General features: G+C 30.6%; 1 protein-coding gene across 1 annotated transcript in view; it reads left to right on the top strand.

Moving 5' to 3' along the window:
- Positions 1-6,460: 6,460 nt before the first annotated feature.
- The window catches only part of LOC143233666 (uncharacterized), a 68,341-nt gene continuing 53,167 nt past the window's right edge, over positions 6,461-21,634 (top strand). Inside the window, exons 1-3 of the mRNA XM_076470153.1 lie at positions 6,461-6,961; positions 9,627-9,709; positions 14,915-15,095. Coding sequence (XP_076326268.1) covers positions 6,925-6,961; positions 9,627-9,709; positions 14,915-15,095 — 301 coding nt within the window. The 5' untranslated portion in view covers positions 6,461-6,924. The remainder of the gene's footprint in view (positions 6,962-9,626; positions 9,710-14,914; positions 15,096-21,634) is intronic.

The raw sequence follows: 21,634 nt of genomic DNA, 5'->3' as shown, positions 1-21,634 counted from the left end.
GTTGCGAGTCAGTCATACCTACAGTGGAAGAATGGTAAGCCTAAATCATGACAACAAATATGGTCTGTATTATTTCACGAGCAATTTGAGCATCTCGAAACCTGTCTGGTGTTTATAAATTATTGGTATCACAGACTGGGTTTTATTTGTTTATACTTTGTATATGAACAACGTACTGTTTACCAGCAATAGTTTATGATAAATAATCAAAATAGTATTAACAAGACTAATCTGACTATTGAATATTGTTAAATCATGAATGACAATTTCTTATTCAAACTAACTTATCAGTACCACAAGCAAAATCTATTGTTGGAAGATTTTCTGTCGGGGTTGCTACAGTCTTCAAGCCAGATGCGAATACCTGTACACCTCTGGAAACAGAATACCAGCCAGTCTGTGTCCCTCTTAGAATAGGCTAAAACAATAGGTTTTTATTCAGGTATTGAAATAATAACATTATTTCACGGTTAAATTCAAATTAATATAAATAAAATTATAATCAATTATTGCAACTTATGAATGTTTAATCTAACAATCATGATCTACTTACGAGAGTCTGAATAGACACACTCTGAAATGAATCAGCTCTAGAGTCTAGGCAGTTATCATCAGGGGTGGGCTGAATCACAACTTCCTCTACAGAAGTAAGCACAATGTCATCAGCAGCACTTTCCTCTAAAAGCAGAAGATATGAGATTATATATTAAAACAACATGCTTTATGAGGTTTATGAGATTCACATTTAATATGACAATGTCAAAGTACTGTGTTAAGATTAATTTTATTATGATGAGTTATGGAAATATGTTTTGAAGTTTATATTTGATTTTTTACAAGTCTACAATTTTTTAAAAATACATAACATGTACTTGATTACTTCAACATGTTCAAGACATAGTCTTATTTCAATTTATCTTGAAATGTTAAATTTGAAAAATGGAATTCTTCAAACTTTTCCATATTCAAAAATGACACAAAAACATCTACAGAATGATCTACCAGCTTTTAAACTTGGAATATACTCTATTAGGGATAGATTTGTCCACTGTCTAGACTAGGAAATCAAGGTTTCACTGACTTTCAGGTGCCAAAAATGCAAAACACACTCATGAATGTGAAATGTGTATGTCTAGTTACATTCTTAAAAAAATAGTACTTTTTAAATTATTATATTATACTAGTTATTGTTTATCGCTTTATACTGCACACATACCTTTAAGTTTGTTCTTTTCGTGATGGCAAGGGATTGCTTCAGAGGGGTGGAACCTTTATGCTGTAGGCTGAGATCAGTCCTCAGCTCTACACGAGGAAAGATGGTGGGGACGATCCTGTCTACTGCCGATGATTTTTTCAGTCTCAACCTGTCTGGCTTGAAACCCACGGAATCCAAAACAGTGGGATCCAACAAAAAACATGAGCGTTCAAAGTGATCTTGACAAAGCTTTGCATGGTGTGAAGGAATCCAGTTCTTCCTATTGACCATTTGCACCCACTGTCGCTACTTGGCTGGTTCCTTCTCCTTGCACGGAAACGAAAAGAAAGTTTTGCCCGATGCCAAACCGTTTTTACAACTATAAGCAACACAGTAAACCATATTATCATAAAACAAACATAAAGTAGCAATGTCAAGACAAAAAATAATCTCACAAAATATGTAATCCGAAAAAAGCACGGATAGATTTACATAAAATACCAGCACTGAAAGTAACAAAATGGTCAGCGTGCAACGAAGCGTGTTTGGCAACTATTACGTCATAGCTGTAAAACGTCACGGAAACAGCCGAACGACCAAGAGAGACTTGAGTTCGAGGACCCACATTTTTTGTTTCGTTTTTTACTCAAAAACTAAAGTGTTTAAAAATATGGCAACCACACAGGAATTATATCTAGCCAAAGTACAGTTCCTAAGGCAATTATTAAATTTTTTGTTGAAAATTCACCTTCAACGACTTTCTGAGTTCCGGTCGCCCATTTGACCTTCAACCATTTTGTGTTTATGATAAAAACATAATATTCTTACATATAAAATATCCTTTTAAAAATAAAGAATATATTCAAAATAATGATAAAGAATTATTGGTGAACACTCAGTACGTTACGCTGCCATAGAACGTTCAAATGATATCCCAAAGATAAGACAAATGAACTCATTAAAACAATCAAGTTTCAAAACCTTTTTATTGAATGTCTTACTTGGTTATTTATACATTTAACTTTACAAAAACTAATAATGTTTTTCATATGTTACTCAGTATGTACCTTGTGTATTTTATCATTTGTTTTCTGTATCTCCTTTTAACTGCAATTAAAATTACTTATTTACAACATACTGCATCGTCTGGTACATAAATACAACTGACTTGAAACGCGACAACAAACAGCATCTCAATCACTTTGTTTGTTGTATCCTAGCTCTCTTGACCTGTGATGGTATTGGACAAAAGGCCTTGTTCACATGGGATATAAGAGATAATACTGTTGACATTTTTTTAAATTCATTAACAAGCTTCTATAATTTAATAAAAACTACAAATAGCCTGAGAATGTAAATAAAAACCTTGTTCAAGGATATAGAATATAGTGTTATTAACATATTATTACTTTTCTATTTAATTTAACACACAATTTTATAATTAATTTATTAATTTACATTACAGTTGGCACAAGAACACAAAATGATATTTGTTGTGTTTTAAAGACCCCTGAATGTGTGGGACTTTCCCATGTTTAGAACAGACATTTTCAATCTTAGCCATAAGCTGCACAATTATGTCATTTTTTTACCAATGTCAAGTTTTTAGGCTATAAATTCTGAATTGTTTGAAATGGTTCTCCACACTGAGTATCATTCGATGTAGTCTAATATGACCCTGTTTTTAGATGGGCCCGGCATGGCCAAGCGCGTTAAGTCGTGTACTTCGTAATCCGAGGGTCGCGGGTTTGCGCCCGAGTCGCGCCAAACATGCTCGCCCTCCCAGCCGTGGGGGCGTTATAATATTACTGTCAATCCCACTATTCGTTGGTAAAACAGTAGCCCAAGAGTTGTCGGTGGGTGGTGATGACTAGTTGCCTTCCCTCTCGTCTTACACTGCTAAATTTGTGCGAAATTAAAAACAAACAAACTGTTTTTAGATATTTTGGTAAAACTGTATGGCTTCAACCTATCATGTTTCTTCTAATGCATTTTAAGGCTATAATTTCTTTTAAATTTTTCATGACACACTAAACAGATGTATGTAACCTTATACAAACAATTTCCCACACAACTGTATGGTTTCTCCCCAGTATTTATCTTCTGACGAGTTCTTTTTAATTCAGTATTTTTTACCATAATCTACACAGCTGAATTAATTTCGTCCAGTATGTATATACCTCTCATGTTCTTGAAGTAAAGTATTTAAACAATTTCTCTGCCGCACATTAATCAACTATATGGTTTCTCTCCAGTGTGCTCCTTCTCATGTCTGTTAACACGACTTTTATTTGTGAAGATTTTATCAAAAACTGCACAATTGTAAAGTTTCTCCCCATTGTGAACTCTCTCATGAATATTTAACTGACTATTGTTGCTTCTAAATCCTTTATTACTCAAAATACAACTGTATGGTTTCTCCCCAGTATGCACTCTCTCATTTGCTTTCAAAATTACTGTTTAAGTGGATTTTTTAATTACACACTGGATAGCTGTAACGTTTCTCTCCAGTGTTTATCTTCACATGTTATTGTATCACAGTGTTTTGTGATAAAGAAATAGTTGTTGTATATATTGTAGTTATTTTTCTAATTGTCTGAATCTTGAATACCCAAAGCGTGAATTTTTGATAGATTTTTGCCTGTGGTGTCATTCAGTAGTTGGAACCAATTTGTGTTTATTATTTTTGCCGTATACATACATATATATATATATATATACACGTACTTTCCATTATAGTAAGTTTTACAATTAAACTAAAACGATCTTTAATTCAAACTTAGACGAAATTATATAACATTTTTAATGAGTTTACTTTACACGTGCGAGCCTTACTTTAAGTATTAAAACACAATAACATCAAGAAAGCCATGCACCTCACACAAATCACTAATTCAGTCATACGTGGATACAAGAGCATATATGATTATCCCAACCAGGAATCCAACACTGATGATTTACTCATCTTGATGGAATATATTCTCTCTGGTCATCTTTAGCTGCCTCACATAGAAAAGACTGGCACCATACCCGTTCGCTAGATTTTTGTACAGTATAGTATTTCTATAACTTTCATTTCTGCGTGAGAACTCTTAATTCTTAATTATATTTGTATATTTTCTGTGCTCTTACTTTCCAAGAATTAATTAAGTTTTCTTGTAACCCTCACTTTCGATTGTAAGGATACCGTTTGGCTTTCGCCTATTAACTGATCAAATGTTTAAGTTCGTCAGTGAGTTTGAACAAATCTTTCTGACCACCCCAGGTAGTCATACAAGCCTCGAAATTACACTGTCTATTTGTAATTTTTTTATATATATATGTGCTAGCCTAAGTCAATATTTGATTTAAAGATTGGCTTCTTATGTAAATCTACATGTCCTGCCCCATTCTTTGTGACACAGTTCTCATGGCCACTGGGAAACACACCTCACATACGAAATCTACTAATTTCTTGTTACTGTTTTTATTGTGAATCCAATATTCTCATCTTTAACAGACATTCTCGATATGCCACATATAACGTGCTTTTTTCATCTTCTTTAGTGATCTAGAAATGTTCGAACTTTAGTGTAGTTTATTTCTGTGCAGTTTAAGTTACTTGGTCGAGAAAACCGTAGACATTTCTCGGTTATAGTTGTCTTTATCTCTCTCTCTTTCTTATAAAAATATCTGCTTTGCTCAATAAAATACAAGTACATCCTTTCACTGGAAGATGATGTTTGTATGTCCAAGCTGACGAATTCTGTGTGACAGAGAGAGAGAGAGTACATGTGAACAGTTACATGGTTTTACTATCGTAAGTTTGTTTATTTGTTTTTAAATTTCGCGCAAAGCTACTCGAGGGCTATTTGCGCTAGCCATCCCTAATTTAGCAGTGTGAGACTAGAGAGAAGGCAGCTAGTCATCACCACCCACCGCCAACTCTTGGGCTACTCTTTTACCAACGAATAGTAGGATTGACCGTAACTTTATAACGCCCCCTCGGCTGAAAGGACGAGCATGTTTTGGTGCGACCAAGATTCGAACCTGCGACCTTCAGATTACGAGTCGAACACCTTAACTCACCTGGTCATGCCGAGCCTGCTACTGTAAAAGAGAGCCTTATTTGTTTAATGAATTTCACACAAAACTACTTGAGGACTGTCTGTACCAACTGTTTTTAATTTTGAAGTGATCGACTGGAAGGAAATCAGGTAGCCAACACCTCTTATTACCAACCATTGGGTCACTCAATGCCAATGAATAGTAAAATTGACTGTCACCTTCTAATTCACCCACAACTTAAAGGGGGTGAAGATGTTTGTTGGTAGGATTTAAATATGAAACTTACAGATTGCGAGCTGAGTGTCTTAATTTCAAAGTTATATCGGGCGTAAAAGAAAATAACTGAGTTTTCATGAATGATCGGAACCTTGGTTCTAGGTTGGACTTATTTGGCTGTTGTTGTGCGGATCCATTGATCCACTAAGAGTAACTGTCTTATCGACTACAGTTACACACGTTTTGTTGAGCTCGTAATGAATATTTGTATCACTTAACATCAAATCTGTAAATTTCTTACCTAACTTAAAACTCATTGGAATTTTCAGATTCATATTTCAATATAAATTTCCTTCTCGGTCCTCCTGTTATAAAGCGGACCAATAAAATACTGTAAGAAAATTAATCTCAAGTTATTACACAAGTTGCCGACAGAAAAGAAGTGTATTTACGGATATTACGAGTGAAGCCAAAGCATCATGGTTGCAAGAGAACACACTTAATGAAACTCAGTAGAATTATTATTCCTGTGTGCAGCTAGAGTAAGACAAAGTTATTTTTAAGTGACTTTGTTTTTACATTAAAAAAAAAAAAATTGAGCTAATTAATTTTACAGTGAACATAATATGAATATTGTACTTATCTGTCAAACGTTGAATCACGTTTTTTATAAGGATAAAACAAAATTAGCTTTTACATAATAACAATAACAGAACAATTGCTGTAGTTATAATAATAATAATTATTATTATTACACATCTTAACAGTGAATAACACTTAACTTATTATTAATTAGCGTATTTCACATGTTAATTATTTTAAGTGCTGGTAACGAGTCCAGAATGTTAGGGTAAGTAATACTATATTCTTCAAAAATCTTTCGTTGCCGTACATGTGATTAGTTGCTCTGTGGTATTTCATTCACTGATACCGTAATGTAGTTTTGCGTAAAGAGAATAATAACATCTTTTAACTGGGTATTATTCCCGATGTATTTCTAAATAAGTTAAAAATGTCAAGCACAATTTTTTTTTTGAGTTTTATAAAAGTTGGCATTGAAAGATATAAATAAATGCATGAAAATATACTTGCCGTAACGAGAATGGGAACTTGATACGTATAATTAATATTCGCATATCTTAATAAAACGTTGAAAGTAGAATTTCTAATTTACTCCCCTTAAAATACTTGCTATTATATGTATATATAATATATATTAATAATTATCAAGAAATACTAAAAGTTTTAATTTGTTTGCTTTGTGGTGATGGAAGTAATTGCTGACTTGAAATTGAAATTACATTATAAGGGAGTACAGTAATGAAAAGATGATGTTTTGGATGAGGGGAATGTTTTTTTGGATGTCAGGTTTCTAAAAACAAAAAAGGAAGTAGGAAAACGCCACTTGGTAATAAGTTCACAATTTAGATTTTCACTCCATCATGAAACTTTCTAACATGGCATAAATGTGCAAGAATGTTGCATATTTATATTGTGTTAAAGGTAATTAGCTGCAATTGTGTTACTGTTTCTGGTGTTAGCTAGTGCCATAGAACAAATGATGAATACAAACGCAAAACTGTTATAATATGTATGCTTATTCCATACTTTTATTATAAGCAGTTGCATTACATTAATTTGACCTTAATGAGAAGAGTTTCTATTAATACATAAATAAAGAATTGGTAGAATATGTTGACATTCGTATGAATAAACTATTCAGTAATATCTTAGCACAAAAATATAATATATGATGAAAAATTGTAATTAATATTTATACAAATTTTGGGTGTGATTCAATAAATTTATTGGAACATTTCAGAAGGACTCATCCAAATTCTGAGTGCTGTGTTTTTGTCTTATAACATGGCAAGCTTTGAGTATAATTGTTCATGGTTTTCTTAAAATAGAAATGAATAATATGATATTACATTTCTTTTATTTTGAAATAGTTTATTATATAAATTCCAACCATAAGAAGATTAAAAATTATGAGATGGTTTATGTTTCTTTCTTAACTCGTGTTTAATTCACCATAATAAAGGAGTGAATATAGGAAATATATGAACCAATAACCTGTATTAACCAAACAGATGAAGATAAATACATTGCAGGAAAAGAACAAAATGTTTGCAGTGGCTGAGTTGGACTGGCTTAAGAAAGAGAGGAAAAGTGAAGAGAACTTTTACTGTTCTCTACCACCAGTCTAATGTAGGGTTATATAAAACAAGAGGGAATCCTTAATATCCATGGTTGTAATTAGATTTCAGATCAGTCAAGAGATGAAGCTATAAGCTAAACGTTTGTACTTGAAAGAAACTCAGAGCTATTCTATAAGTCACTAAGCCATGGATAGGAAAAATGAAACTACGTAAGACAAAGAGAACCTCTATGTAAACTTAACACTGATTTAAACATCAGTCAGAGTTTCTACAAAACCTTTCAAATCATCTAAACTGTAAATCAATCTTATCAATTTCTCTGCCTCAGCCAAAAACATCCTGACTTTTAATACCAAAAATGTAATAACAACAATCCTAAATTTTCAGGTCCCACCCTTCGTACACTTCATAATTAGTAATTTACTTGTCTAGCTGTAACAAGAAGTGGGAAGTTCTAAGTATCCTTTTAAGGAATTTTTGCCAGTTAATTTTAATGAATCTAGTTGTTTTTAAATCTAACAAATATTTGTTTACAAAATATGCAAATCTTGACAGTCAGAAGATGGCTATTATATTAAAGGAACTTCAGTTGGAAATTGTCTTAAAAAAAAAACTATCTTAAAGTAAGAAAATTAATTTTCTGTGAGAATAGGTATCAAGTTACACTGATCGTCGATTTCTAGTTGGACCAATTGGTATATAAGAATATATAGGTTGAAAATGGCCTTTAATAATAGTGTGATGTAAACATACCTCACGAGTTACTTGGATGAGAGTTCACTGGAAAACATGACTGGTAAAAAGTTCTTGGCTGAGTAATGGGTAAGTCTCAAGCCATTGAAGGAGTGCTTTGTTGCTTATAGTATGTCCAATAGAAATATAGGATGTATTCATTGACATGTTACTAATAAGTCTTAGATAGAAATTATCTCTACACACATTGCTAATTATGTCTCATGTATAATATACTGCATACAGAATTGGTGTCCATATCTCAGAAAGGATGTTTATTTATTGGAAAAAAAATTAAAAAAGGTCTTCAAGAATGATTCTAAGGATGAGCAATCTTGTGGAAACAGGTTATGATTTCTGTTTGTTTTGTAGAGAAAGAGTTAAACTCTAGAAATTCTTCTAGGTACAGTATAATAGATGGCATTTCATTAAGTTCACTGCTGTGTAATTTAACATTTTTCTTGTGAAATGTTTAAGTTTGGATCTAAATTTTGAATATAAATTATAAAAATAATTCTTTTACATGACACAAATTTGTACCAGTAGATAATGGAAGGTTTTAATTCAACTATTTATATTTAAATTATACAGGGTTTCATAACTTTTATATTGAACTACATTATTGAATTAACAGAATGAGAACTACCTAATATATTGTGGTTATAATGGAAGCAACACTTCTAATTTGGCCATAGTCAGTGTATAACTTGATATGGTCATTGTTTATACCTTGAACGATGAATAAATGTTAATTATCACAGCTGCAGTCATTTTGTATGCACACAATGATGTTATATATTTGTTACTTTTATATTGTAGTTAATGTTCTTCTTATGTATCACCATCTATACTGGAAGGGAAACAAAAAAACTAAAACATTCATCTCTCACGTACCATAACTCACAGCTGTTTATCTGGTGCAGTTTCTGTTCTATACAATTAAGAAAGAGGTTCAGTAACTTATGGACACCTTGTAGGGTGTGTTATGAATAGCACAAATATATGTAATATTATTGAAATAATTAATTTATGAATAGTTTGTACATCAGAAACTGAAGTTGGAGGGAAGCATATGTCATGATTATTCATAATAATTTGTACGTGTGTTTTATTATGATTAACTCTTGGTGTATCAGTGTTATGGTTATGGAGAGATAGGCTAAGATGGGCTTGTGTAAAGAAATTATCATTTTACAGTGTCATTATATAATGTAGTGATACACAGAATTTATGTTCAAATATTTGTAACAAAATTATTTATTTTACACCTCTAGTGATAAGAGAAAAAAGATCTTCATTAATGCTCTTTGGTTTCAAAGTAAAGAAGAAGAAGTCTGAAATGGCAAAGGAAACTGAGGTAATCTCTGGATTAAAAACTTAACAGTTTTCTTCATGGGGCAAAATACCTATATATTTGTAAAGAGCTGCTTATATTATTGACCTATTATCATTTTCACCTGTATATCTATGCATACCACAAATCTCCACTTCTACATTCATATCTGTTATGGTAATTGGAAAAAAACTCTTGCATAGATGACAAAGGATTAAAATTATCTACAATACCTTGACTAACATGGTAAAGGCTTTGTAAATCCCTAAATAAATTTGTAGAAATAAGAGATCATTAAAAATTAAATTTTGTGACCTATGGTATATACTAAAATATTGCCAGCTATTATAAAGATATACTGTACATTTATAGTATGTATAGTTTTCTGGTAGTTACAAGGTAGTCAAATTAATCAAACCCATCTGCATAGGGTTAATTATTGGGGCAAAATAGCTACATATTTGTTTGTGAACATTTATGCACTATTGAAGTGGTATGACATCTCACTGGACTCCATTAGTTTATGATATCAGTTTTGAATGTGTGACATTAAATAGAAAAACTTCTTTGGTTGTGAACAAGAAGATATGATTTTTGGTTATTTTTCCTTTACTTGTTTGTGAAACGTATGACATGAATACTGTTTCAAAAACTCTGAACATAATGTGTAATAGAACAATTTTCCTTGCCCCATGTTCCACTATTTGAAACATTATAATAACTGAATGAAGAGAATCACTTTATAGTTTTTTATTTTCAGAACTGTTATCCTTCATCACACACAAACATATCTAACATCATTATTAACTTCTGATACCTCTTGTGGTCACATTTCTCAGAATATCTTTTAAATTTACAAGGTTTGTTTGTCAGCTCTGTGTTTGTAATGTAACATTGTTTCTTGATTCTACAATTTACTAGTGTGTTTTCATTTCTCTTTGGTAAATTGGTTTTCATTTCATAGGTTTTAAGTTTTCTTTTTAAGCTGTTCACTTGAGACTTAAACGTTTTGTGGTCTTTAGTGCAAGCACTTTTTATTTTTCTCTTTTGGCTGTAGTTTACATTATTGTTAATGAAAACCAATAAATTTGATTTTTTCCTATAATTAGGTGTTTCGTTAGTGCCAATGTGAATTGCCACATTTTAAATACCTATTTCTTGTATCTGTACTGCACTACCTTTCATTTTATAGATTTAATTACTATTTTAAAACTCAACTTTATGACAAGCAGTCAAAATGTAAAGTGTGCATAGGAACTTGGAAGCCACAGCATAGCTATGGGAAGGAGGGACCTAGAGACATACTTGACATTCTCTGTTAGTGGCAGAGAGATTTTCACCTCTTTCTCCACCCTATCTAATATAGCCGTACATTTGAACATGTCACTGCCTGAAAGTATCTCTTTAGTGTTGCTGGGAAGATTTTCACCCCTCTGCATGTAAGACATGACTGTGGTAACTTTGAAAACCAGTTGCTTCTCAAATTTAATAAATTTTGTGCACAATGTAGTTAGTTGAATTTATATACATGTTTTTTGTTGTTTTTTTTAGTTCCTTGTATGGTTTATTTCAAAACAATAAGATTGGCATTACTGTTGTAATAAGTTCATACTAAGTTACCTGCGTGAATTGGCTGAAACCTCAAGTGTAGTTGTGAGTACCATAGTTACTTATTTATAACAAATGTGTTCTAGATAACTAAAAGAACGACAAATCTTAAACCACTGCTATTCACTGGTGCTGTACAAAGTTGAGTTTTTTAGATACATGCAGGGCTTGAGAGAACTACAGACAATTGTACTTTTGTTACTCAGGTGCTTATTTAGTAAATGTCATTCTTTACTTTAATTTAGTAAATTTTAGAATGGATACTTGTACTTCAGTAACACTTTGTAGTACTTTTTTACACTCCTACAAAATTTATATTTGAAAGCTATGGAAAAATGGGATGACCTTGGGTTTGACAAATTTGTCTATATCTCAGAAAATAAATAAGGTGGAAGGTTATAAGTTCATATTTTTACTTGTCATTTTGTATAATCTATATTTGAAACTTGTTATACACTAAAATGTATATCAGAGAAGATGTATGTTTTATTAGAGAGAATTCAGGACATTTCACATAACAAGTGAAAAGTGAGACTTTTTTTAAAGTAAAGAAGATAAAGCTTAGATAATATAACAATTTGAGTTATAAAATTTAATTTATGTCAAGTTTACTAACATATGTTGATAATAAATTTGTTAAAATAAAAATTAAATATACCTGTAAGAGGTCATGACATGTACATTTTAACTTTGTCATTGGTTTAAAAAGAAGGTAGGTTATCAAATCAGTATTATTCCAGAACAAAATATCTGACATAATTCAGACAAGATAAAGTTAATATAATTGCTTTGATTCATATTTTTGTGATTACACACAAAATCTGTATGTGTACTATGTTTATGTATTTCTACATGTGCTGTAAAACTTTTGTTATTCCATACTTTCATATCAACCATATGGTGAAGTGAGCAAATTTTGAAAGAAGAAACATAATGTGTGGGGTGTTATAAGTTAAAACTAAGTGTAAATATGATACCAAAAAACTATTGGTTCAAGTATCTTATAAAATATTTGATCAGTTAGGATCTCAATAAGTGGTTATCAACATTGCAACATCAGTATTGTTAGTTAACTTTTTATTTGTACCTTAAATCAACACAACTTCTCAAGTTGACTGCTGTAGTTAAAGCATTTTTTAACTGTATTTTCTATGAGGATAACAATTTTGCTTATTTCTAAAGTTGTTAGAAATGTCAAGAGTTTGAAAACAATAAAAAGTTTAACCCTATAGTTGTTCTGTGTATCATGAGTAATTCATGGGACTTAATGATAAAGAATAAAAAGTTTAACCCTATACTTGTTCTGTGCATCATGAGTAATTCATGGGACTTAATGATAAAGAATAAAAAGTTTAACCCTATACTTGTTCTGTGTATCATGAGTAATTCATGGGACTTAATGATAAAGAATAAAAAGTTTAACCCTATACTTGTTCTGTGTATCATGAGTAATTCATGGGACTTAATGATAAAGAATAAAAAGTTTAACCCTATACTTGTTCTGTGTATCATGAGTAATTCATGGGACTTAATGATAAAGAATAAAAAGTTTAACCCTATACTTGTTCTGTGCATCATGAGTAATTCATGGGACTTAATGATAAAGCTCCTTAGTGTCATGTGATACACATGCTGGTGGTTGTAAATGTGGTAATAAGAACTGATTCAATGCACAAGATTAGAAGACAGCTTCATATGAGCATCACACATGAATCGTGACAGATACCTTAGTTACATTATTCCTGACACAAATTCTCCAATTGATAAGTAAAGGTAAAGTAGTCAAATAAGAAAATCGAGAAAAAACCTGAAATACAGAAAGGGTTAAACATTGTTAACCTTTTCATTTCTGTTTGTATGAAATATGTGCTGGTGTACACATGTATTACTTCCACTATTGTCAGAACAAGAAGTTTACATGGCACTATTGTGTGCCCTTTTCAGTCCAACTTTTATTGTGAAGAGGAAAAGAGAAAATGTTAAAACTTGTTTTCACTTAAACTTCTTGTTCTGAATAGTAGATGTAAACTTTATTTTATATTGCTCAACACGGTAATAAGTATTCAGTATTGCTCATCATATTAATGTGTACTCAGTATTGCTCATCATGTTAATGTGTATTCAGTATTGCTCATCATGTTAATGTGTAATCAGTATTGCTCATCATATTTATGTGCATTTAGTGTTACTCATCATGTTAATGCGCATTTAGTGTTACTCATCATGTTAATGTGTATTCAGTATTGCTCATCATGTTAATGTGTATTTAATGTCACTCATCATGTTAATGTGTATTTAGTGTTACTCATCATGTTACTGTGTATTTAATGTTACTCATCATATTAATGTGTATTTAGTGTTACTCATCATGTTAATGTGTATTTAATGTTACTCATCATATTAATGTGTATTTAGTGTTACTCATCATGTTAATATGTATTTAGTGTGACTCATCATGTTAATGTGTATTTAATGTCACTCATCATATTAATGTGTATTTAGTGTTACTCATCATGTTAATGTGTATTTAGTGTTACTCATCATATTAATGTGTATTTAATGTTACTCATCATAATGTATTTAGTGTTACTCATCATGTTAATGTGTATTTAGTGTTACTCATTAATGTGTATTTAGTGTTACTCATCACATTAATGTGTATTTAGTGTTACTCATCACATTAATGTGTATTTAGTGTTATTAATCATATTAATGTGTATTTAGTGTTACTCATCACATTAATGTGTATTTAGTGTTACTCATATTAATGTGTATTTTTTGCTTTTTACCTGCTTTATTTTTGTTGTCAAATATGCGTGTTTGAGTGTACAGTACATATTAATACATTATTTTTTCATGTTTGTGACTCAACTTATTCTGAAAATAAAATTATTATAATTGACATAAGAACTTTGTTTTAGAAAATTCTAAATCTATGGATAAGTCATTAGTGTTGTAAGATATTATATTGATGAAAGGAAGCACTAATCTGAGTATGTTTACAAAAACCTGTCCAGTAGTTGTCTATGTTACAAGAGTATCTTGCTGTAGGTTGAAGTTCAGTTGTTTTTTGTGCCTAGTCATTAAGAAGATTCTAAACTTATAGTTTCTTATGCAACTGATAAAGACATACAAATGTATTTTTCTTTATAAAATTTAGCTTTATGCTTTCATCATTGTAAAGTATAAACTTTCTACTTTTCAAGTTGTATCAAAATATAGTAATATCTTGTTAGATTCTAAATTATATACACCTGCAACATGTTTTACATTTTGACTTCATTATGTTTTCTATGATGTGAATGTATTGTAATTTATATTATTTACAATAAAACTAAATACCATTGTTACAATAAAACTAAATACCATTGTTACAATAAAACTAAATACCATTGTTATAGATAACATTGTCACCTACAATTTAAAACACACCAGCTGCTGACACGACTTATGTTTGTTATGTAAATTAGTTTTCCAGTAAAGATATTTAGTTTACAAAGGAAACTCACTGTATGTAATTCCAAAACAAAAATACTAGTTATAACATATTATGTTTTACATACAGTATTTATGTTCTGTATTGACAACATTAATTATTATTAATCATATTGTTTGTTCTAGAACACAGTTGTTAAAGTTAAAACTGAACAAAGTGGTGATTCAACAAATGATAATATTATTTCCAAGTTCAGTGAGAGTGATGATGAAACTGTTGATTGTTCACAACATGATGTTATGAGTTTGAAAAGTGAACCAAAAGAGGAGTTACAACAAATTAACTGTCAGTTAGAAGGTTTATCAGGTGAGTGTAACCTTCAGTAACTATATTTGTTAACCAATGCTAATAGACACACTAGTAGAAAATTAGTGTTACTGAATTCTGTTAGTCATGTGTGAACAGATGGATGTTCAAAATGCACATCAATATAATCTCAGAATTAAAACATAGTTTATAATTCGAATTTTTATGTAAGTTAATCTTTAATTTCTTAAGTTTAGTTGGAAATTTAAAACAATTCTCAATCTTGATTCAAATGTCACATGATATCTCTGTCTTGATTTATCTATTTAATTTTTTTTCTTCTTTTATATGGATTTTAAAATGACAACCAATTGGAAACACCAACTATAGACATATGGATTTTAAAATGACAACCAATTGGAAACACCAACTATAGACATATGGATTTTAAAATATGGATTTTAAAATGACAACCAATTGGAAACACCAACTATAGATATATGGATTTTAAAATGACAACCAATTGGAAACACCAACTATAGACATATGGATTTTAAAGTGACAACCAGTTAGAAATACCGACTGTAGATATTGAGAGGCCATGATTGAGAAGCCATGATTGAAAATAGAAACTCCCACCTTTTCCTTATTTTATGAGATATCAAACAGTTTAACACACCCACAACATCAGCTCCTTCCAGCTCTTCGTGTTTCTATAATTAGTTATTTACTCTTGCTTACTTGTCATTGGTACATGCTTATGACCAGTAAAAATTAATTTTACAAACTATCTGAATACATCATCTTTAAATTAAATCATTATTTTAACTACCATATTATGACATCATCATTATAAATCTTTTCTTTTTAAAACAACCTAATTATTACATTTTTATGTTAAATCATTTAGGTAGATGCCATTTCTCAAGCAGATATTCACTTGGTACTCAATTAAAAATTAAAATTAAGCTATTTCATTGGTTAGTTTGAAAGCCAGACAAATTATAACAGCTTTGGATAGTTCTATTTTACTGTTTGAATTATTGTTTGTATTTTAAAATATAATTTTATAAGCTACACAAATTATTTACTGGATGACCAACTTAATGAGAAAAATTTAGGGTTAATAAAGATTGACACCTGAAGTACAAAAGGACTTCATTTCTGAAATGCTAAATTTTGTTATATTTTATATATATTAATAACTTCAATACATACTTTCAACTAACATGACTGCACTTACCTTTGTAAGAAATTAAGATGCATTTTTTTAGTAGACACTGAAAGCTTTGAATAATGTGTTAATGAAAGAAGCCTACTTAAAGTGTTGGCTTTTGATAGCTTGATACTCTTCTACACATTAAAACTGTACCTAGTCAACTGTGTTGTGAAAAACAATGTTTACTTTGTTCAGTTGGGTGATGATGATATACTTGTTTTGGGAGAGGTCTTTGATAGCTTGGTACTATTCTACACATTAAAACTGTACCTAGTCAACTGTGTTGTGAAAAACAATCTTTACTTTGTTCACTAGGGTGATGATGATATACTTATTTTGGGAGAGGTCTTTGATAGCTTGGTACTATTCTACACATTAAAACTGTACCTAGTCAACTGTGTTGTGAAAAACAATGTTTACTTTGTTCAGTAGGGTGATGATGATATAATTGTTTTGGGAGATAGCTTGGTACTATTTGATACTGCTAGTCAACTGTGTTGTGAAAAACAATGTTTACTTTGTTCAGTAGGATGATGATATAATTGTTTTGGGAGAGGTCTTTGATAGCTGCCACTTTTTTATATTCCAGATTTTAAGTATGATAAAAAAAATTGCACTGGTCAGACACTAAAATATTTCATACCCTCCTCAAAACTCAACTACAACAATTATTTCTAACCCTGGGTTCTCTTGTACTGGACAATGAATATTTACCCATTTCTTTTTCAAGAATAGTTCTGAAAAAGCACAAGTACTGTTTATTACTAAGTTAACACTTACTACATTATATAACTCATGCAGGATATTCTCACTGCATTATATAACTCATGCAGGATATTCTCACTACATTATATAACTCATGCAGGATATTCTCACTACATTATATAACTCATGCAGGATATTCTCTGTACATTATATAACTCATGCAGGATATTCTCACTACATATATAACTCATGCAGGATATTCTCACTACATTATATAACTCATGCAGGATATTCTCACTACATTATATAACTCATGCAGGATATTCTCACTACATTATATAACTCATGCAGGATATTCTCACTACATTATATAACTCATGCAGGATATTCTCACTACATTATATAACTCATGCAGGATATTCTCACTACATTATATAACTCATGCAGGATATTCTCACTACATTATATAACTCATGCAGGATATTCTCACTGCATTATATAACTCATGCAGGATATTCTCACTGCATTATATAACTCATGCAGGATATTCTCACTACATTATATAACTCATGCAGGATATTCTCACTACATTATATAACTCATGCAGGATATTCTCACTGGATTATATAACTCATGCAGGATATTCTCACTACATTATATAACTCATGCAGGATATTCTCACTACATTATATAACTCATGCAGGATATTCTCACTACATTATATAACTCATGCAGGATATTCTCACTACATTATATAACTCATGCAGGATATCCTAAAATCTTAAGAACTGGCAGTTATCAAAGAACCCTGTTGAAACAAACATATAATCATCATCCTGTCCCTCCGGTACAGTGGGAAGTCTACAGATCACACACACATCATCACCTGACCAGACAGGAAATGTTAGGCTCAACAGAGTTGTATATGTTAAGAAAATGTGTGATATTCTTAAGGACTGCAACATGTGCACACTAAGATATTAAATATGTTGTAGTCTGTATTTCACTTATTTTACAGCAGCACCACAAAGTATGATCAAAACATTTTCCCCTACAATTCATTGAAGTCAGGTCTTCCTTTACATGAAAGCAAATGCAGTGTAATTTTACTTATTAAAATAATATGGAATGCAAAAATACTGTTCTAATGGTCCACTATATAATTATATTGATTACATGTTATGATCCAAAGCAGTGGACTAATTTCTCATTTGTTTTGCTTACTTCTCATTATTTATATTTGCCATCAAATTGTTTCAGCCAACATCCATTAGTTTAATGTAATTCTAAAATTATCCAAAATCTGGTAAGATTTTTAGAAGCACCGCAAATACATTTTATATATTAAAAAAAACAATTTTTAATAAACTGTTTGTACTAAAGATGTGTCTGGTTTGCACTTATCCTTGTTTTTGTAAGCCTTACAAAGAAGAATTTAAAAAATCAGAAAAATGTTCACAAGATCATATTATAAAAACTTTTGTAACTTACCTGGCTCTCTATCTTTCTTACAAGTAGTTTATGAAAAATAAAGTCCAGTTCTTCTTGGAATAATATCTACAGACAAAACACTTTGAGCTTTCATGACAAAGTAACCAACAAAAGAAACTATCCACATGATTTAGGTAGTGTACAATATGTGTATATAAAAACTTCAAGTAATAATATTGGAAAGATACAAGGTTTGGGAGAGGCATGTCACAAGGACAGTGACATCTTCATAAAGTAAGAAAAGAGATCTAGACATTTTTATTGCTAGGTTATGAGATTCTATAGCATGTGATGAGATCAAATCTATGTGAGAAATCATAATGCCTCCAAGTCATGTGACAGAGAATGAGAGATTGAGATTTTTTTTTAATGTTTCCTTACAAGATTAAGAAATTATAACTTTGATAATATACAAATATCAACTATAAATTACACTTCCATGCCTAGCTTATTGACATATGTTGATAAAAATTGTTTAATCAAATTTTGAATATAACTTAATAAAATGCTGTAACATGTGCTGTTTGACACCCAATCATATCCATAAGTTTAACTTTTGGTTTTTTAGTATTATTTTAAATATGGTACAAAATAATAGTTCAGTAGAGCATTACTTATTTTCCAGTGAAGTTTAACTTATTCCTTTCTTTATTTGAAGTACTAAATTAGTTATTATCAACTTTCTGTGAGATCTAGTCCAGTTCCAGTGAAGTTTAACTTATTCCTTTCTTTATTTGAAGCACTAAATTAGTTGTTATCAACTTTCTGTGAGATCTAGTCCAGTTCCAGTGAAGTTTAACTTATTCCTTTCTTTATTTGAAGCACAGTGAAGTTTAACTTATTCCTTTCTTTATTTGAAGCACTAAATTAGTTGTTATCAACTTTCTGAGACAAGTTCCAGTGAAGTTTAACTTATTCCTTTCTTTATTAGTTGTTATCAACTTTCTGTGAGATCTAGTCCAGTTCCAGTGAAGTTTAACTTATTCCTTTCTTTATTTGAAACACTAAATTAGTTATTATCAACTTTCTGTGAGATCTAGTCCAGTTCCAGTGAAGTTTAACTTATTCCTTTCTTTATTTGAAACACTAAATTAGTTATTATCAACTTTCTGTGAGATCTAGTCCAGATCCAGTGAAGTTTAACTTATTCCTTTATTTATTTGAAGCACTAAATTAGTTATTATCAACTTTCTGTGACATCTAGTCCAGTTCCAGTGAAGTTTAACTTATTCCTTTCTTTATTTGAAGTACTAAATTAGTTATTATCAACTTTCTGTGAGATCTAGTCCAGTTCCAGTGAAGTTTAACTTATTCCTTTCTTTATTTGAAGCACTAAATTAGTTATTATCAACTTTCTGTGAGATCTAGTCCAGTTCCAGTGAAGTTTAACTTATTCCTTTCTTTATTTGAAGCACTAAATTAGTTATTATCAACTTTCTGTGACATCTAGTCCAGTTCCAGTGAAGTTTAACTTATTCCTTTCTTTATTTGAAGTACTAAATTAGTTATTATCAACTTTCTGTGACATCTAGTCCAGTTCCAGTGAAGTTTAACTTATTCCTTTCTTTATTTGAAGCACTAAATTAGTTATTATCAACTTTCTGTGACATCTAGTCCAGTTCCAGTGAAGTTTAACTTATTCCTTTCTTTATTTGAAGCACTAAATTAGTTATTATCAACTTTCTGTGAGATCTAGTCCAGTTCCAGTGAAGTTTAACTTATTCCTTTCTTTATTTGAAGCACTAAATTAGTTATTATCAACTTTCTGTGACATCTAGTCCAGTTCCAGTGAAGTTTAACTTATTCCTTTCTTTATTTGAAGCACTAAATTAGTTATTATCAACTTTCTGTGAGATCTAGTCCAGTTCCAGTGAAGTTTAACTTATTCCTTTCTTTATTTGAAGCACTAAATTAGTTGTTATCACTTGAGATCTAGTCCAGTTCCAGTGAAGTTTAACTTATTCCTTTCTTTATTTGAAGTACTAAATTGTTATTATCAACTTTCTGTGAGATCTAGTCCAGTTCCAGTGAAGTTTAAGTTCCAGTGAAGTTTATTCCTTTCTTTATTTGAAGCACTAAATTAGTTATTATCAACTTTCTGTGAGATCTAGTCCAGTTCCAGTGAAGTTTAACTTATTCCTTTCTTTATTTGAAGCACTAAATTAGTTATTATCAACTTTCTGTGAGATCTAGTCCAGTTCCAGTGAAGTTTAACTTATTCCTTTCTTTATTTGAAGCACTAAATTAGTTATTATCAACTTTCTGTGAGATCTAGTCCAGTTCCAGTGAAGTTTAACTTATTCCTTTCTTTATTTGAAGCACTAAATTAGTTATTATCAACTTTCTGTGAGATCTAGTCCAGTTCCAGTGAAGTTTAACTTATTCCTTTCTTTATTTGAAGCACTAAATTAGTTTATCAACTTTCTGTGAGATCTAGTCCAGATTTCACAAATGCCCTGCACATTTAAGTAAACAGCTGAGAAAATGAGATTGTTTTTTAAATCAGTAAACAATGTGTATGACATTTTATGTTGAAATGAAATTATTGAAGAATCATCTATATCAACATTTTATTACCTAAAAACATTTCAATTTTACTTCTGGTGTAATTTGTCGTGGAGTGCTTAGAAAAGAATAAAATTTGACAGATATTTAGAGTTCAAAATGATCTTATATTTATCACTTTAAGCTGAGAGATTTAGTTTGTACTAATAATGTTTATATAATGAAATGTGTTTATTTTTAATAAATGGCACATTTCCTCTCATTTTGTGGAAATAAATGCTAAGTATTTGAATGGAACTCCTAAGACCCAGATTTTTCGACACATTTATTTCAGAATGCAAGGATTAAAAAAAAAAGCTGCCACAAACTCTATCTAATTTTGCTTCTGTCAACTGTTATTTTCATCTTTCTACATTTAATATCCCACTAGATAAGACAGAGCATTCTGTTTCTTTGCTTCAGGAAATTCAGATGTTTTTCAATACAAAATTCTATCAACTAATAATTTTAATATTTTATAACATGTATAATTTCATGGTTATTTGGTGTTTACAAGATATAACTCAAATTGACTTGAGTCCCTATACATATGGACATAATATTGTAGCCATTGTTTTTAACAATCTGTTATATGTACTGAACTAGTCTTTTAATTTACAAACATTTTTTACAATGAAAC

This window comes from Tachypleus tridentatus, chromosome 1 (assembly GCF_004210375.1).
Source record: "Tachypleus tridentatus isolate NWPU-2018 chromosome 1, ASM421037v1, whole genome shotgun sequence".
Classification (NCBI taxonomy): domain Eukaryota; kingdom Metazoa; phylum Arthropoda; class Merostomata; order Xiphosura; family Limulidae; genus Tachypleus; species Tachypleus tridentatus.
Note: the sequence above shows the minus strand (reverse complement) of the source record. Positions and strands in the feature narration are given on the sequence as shown.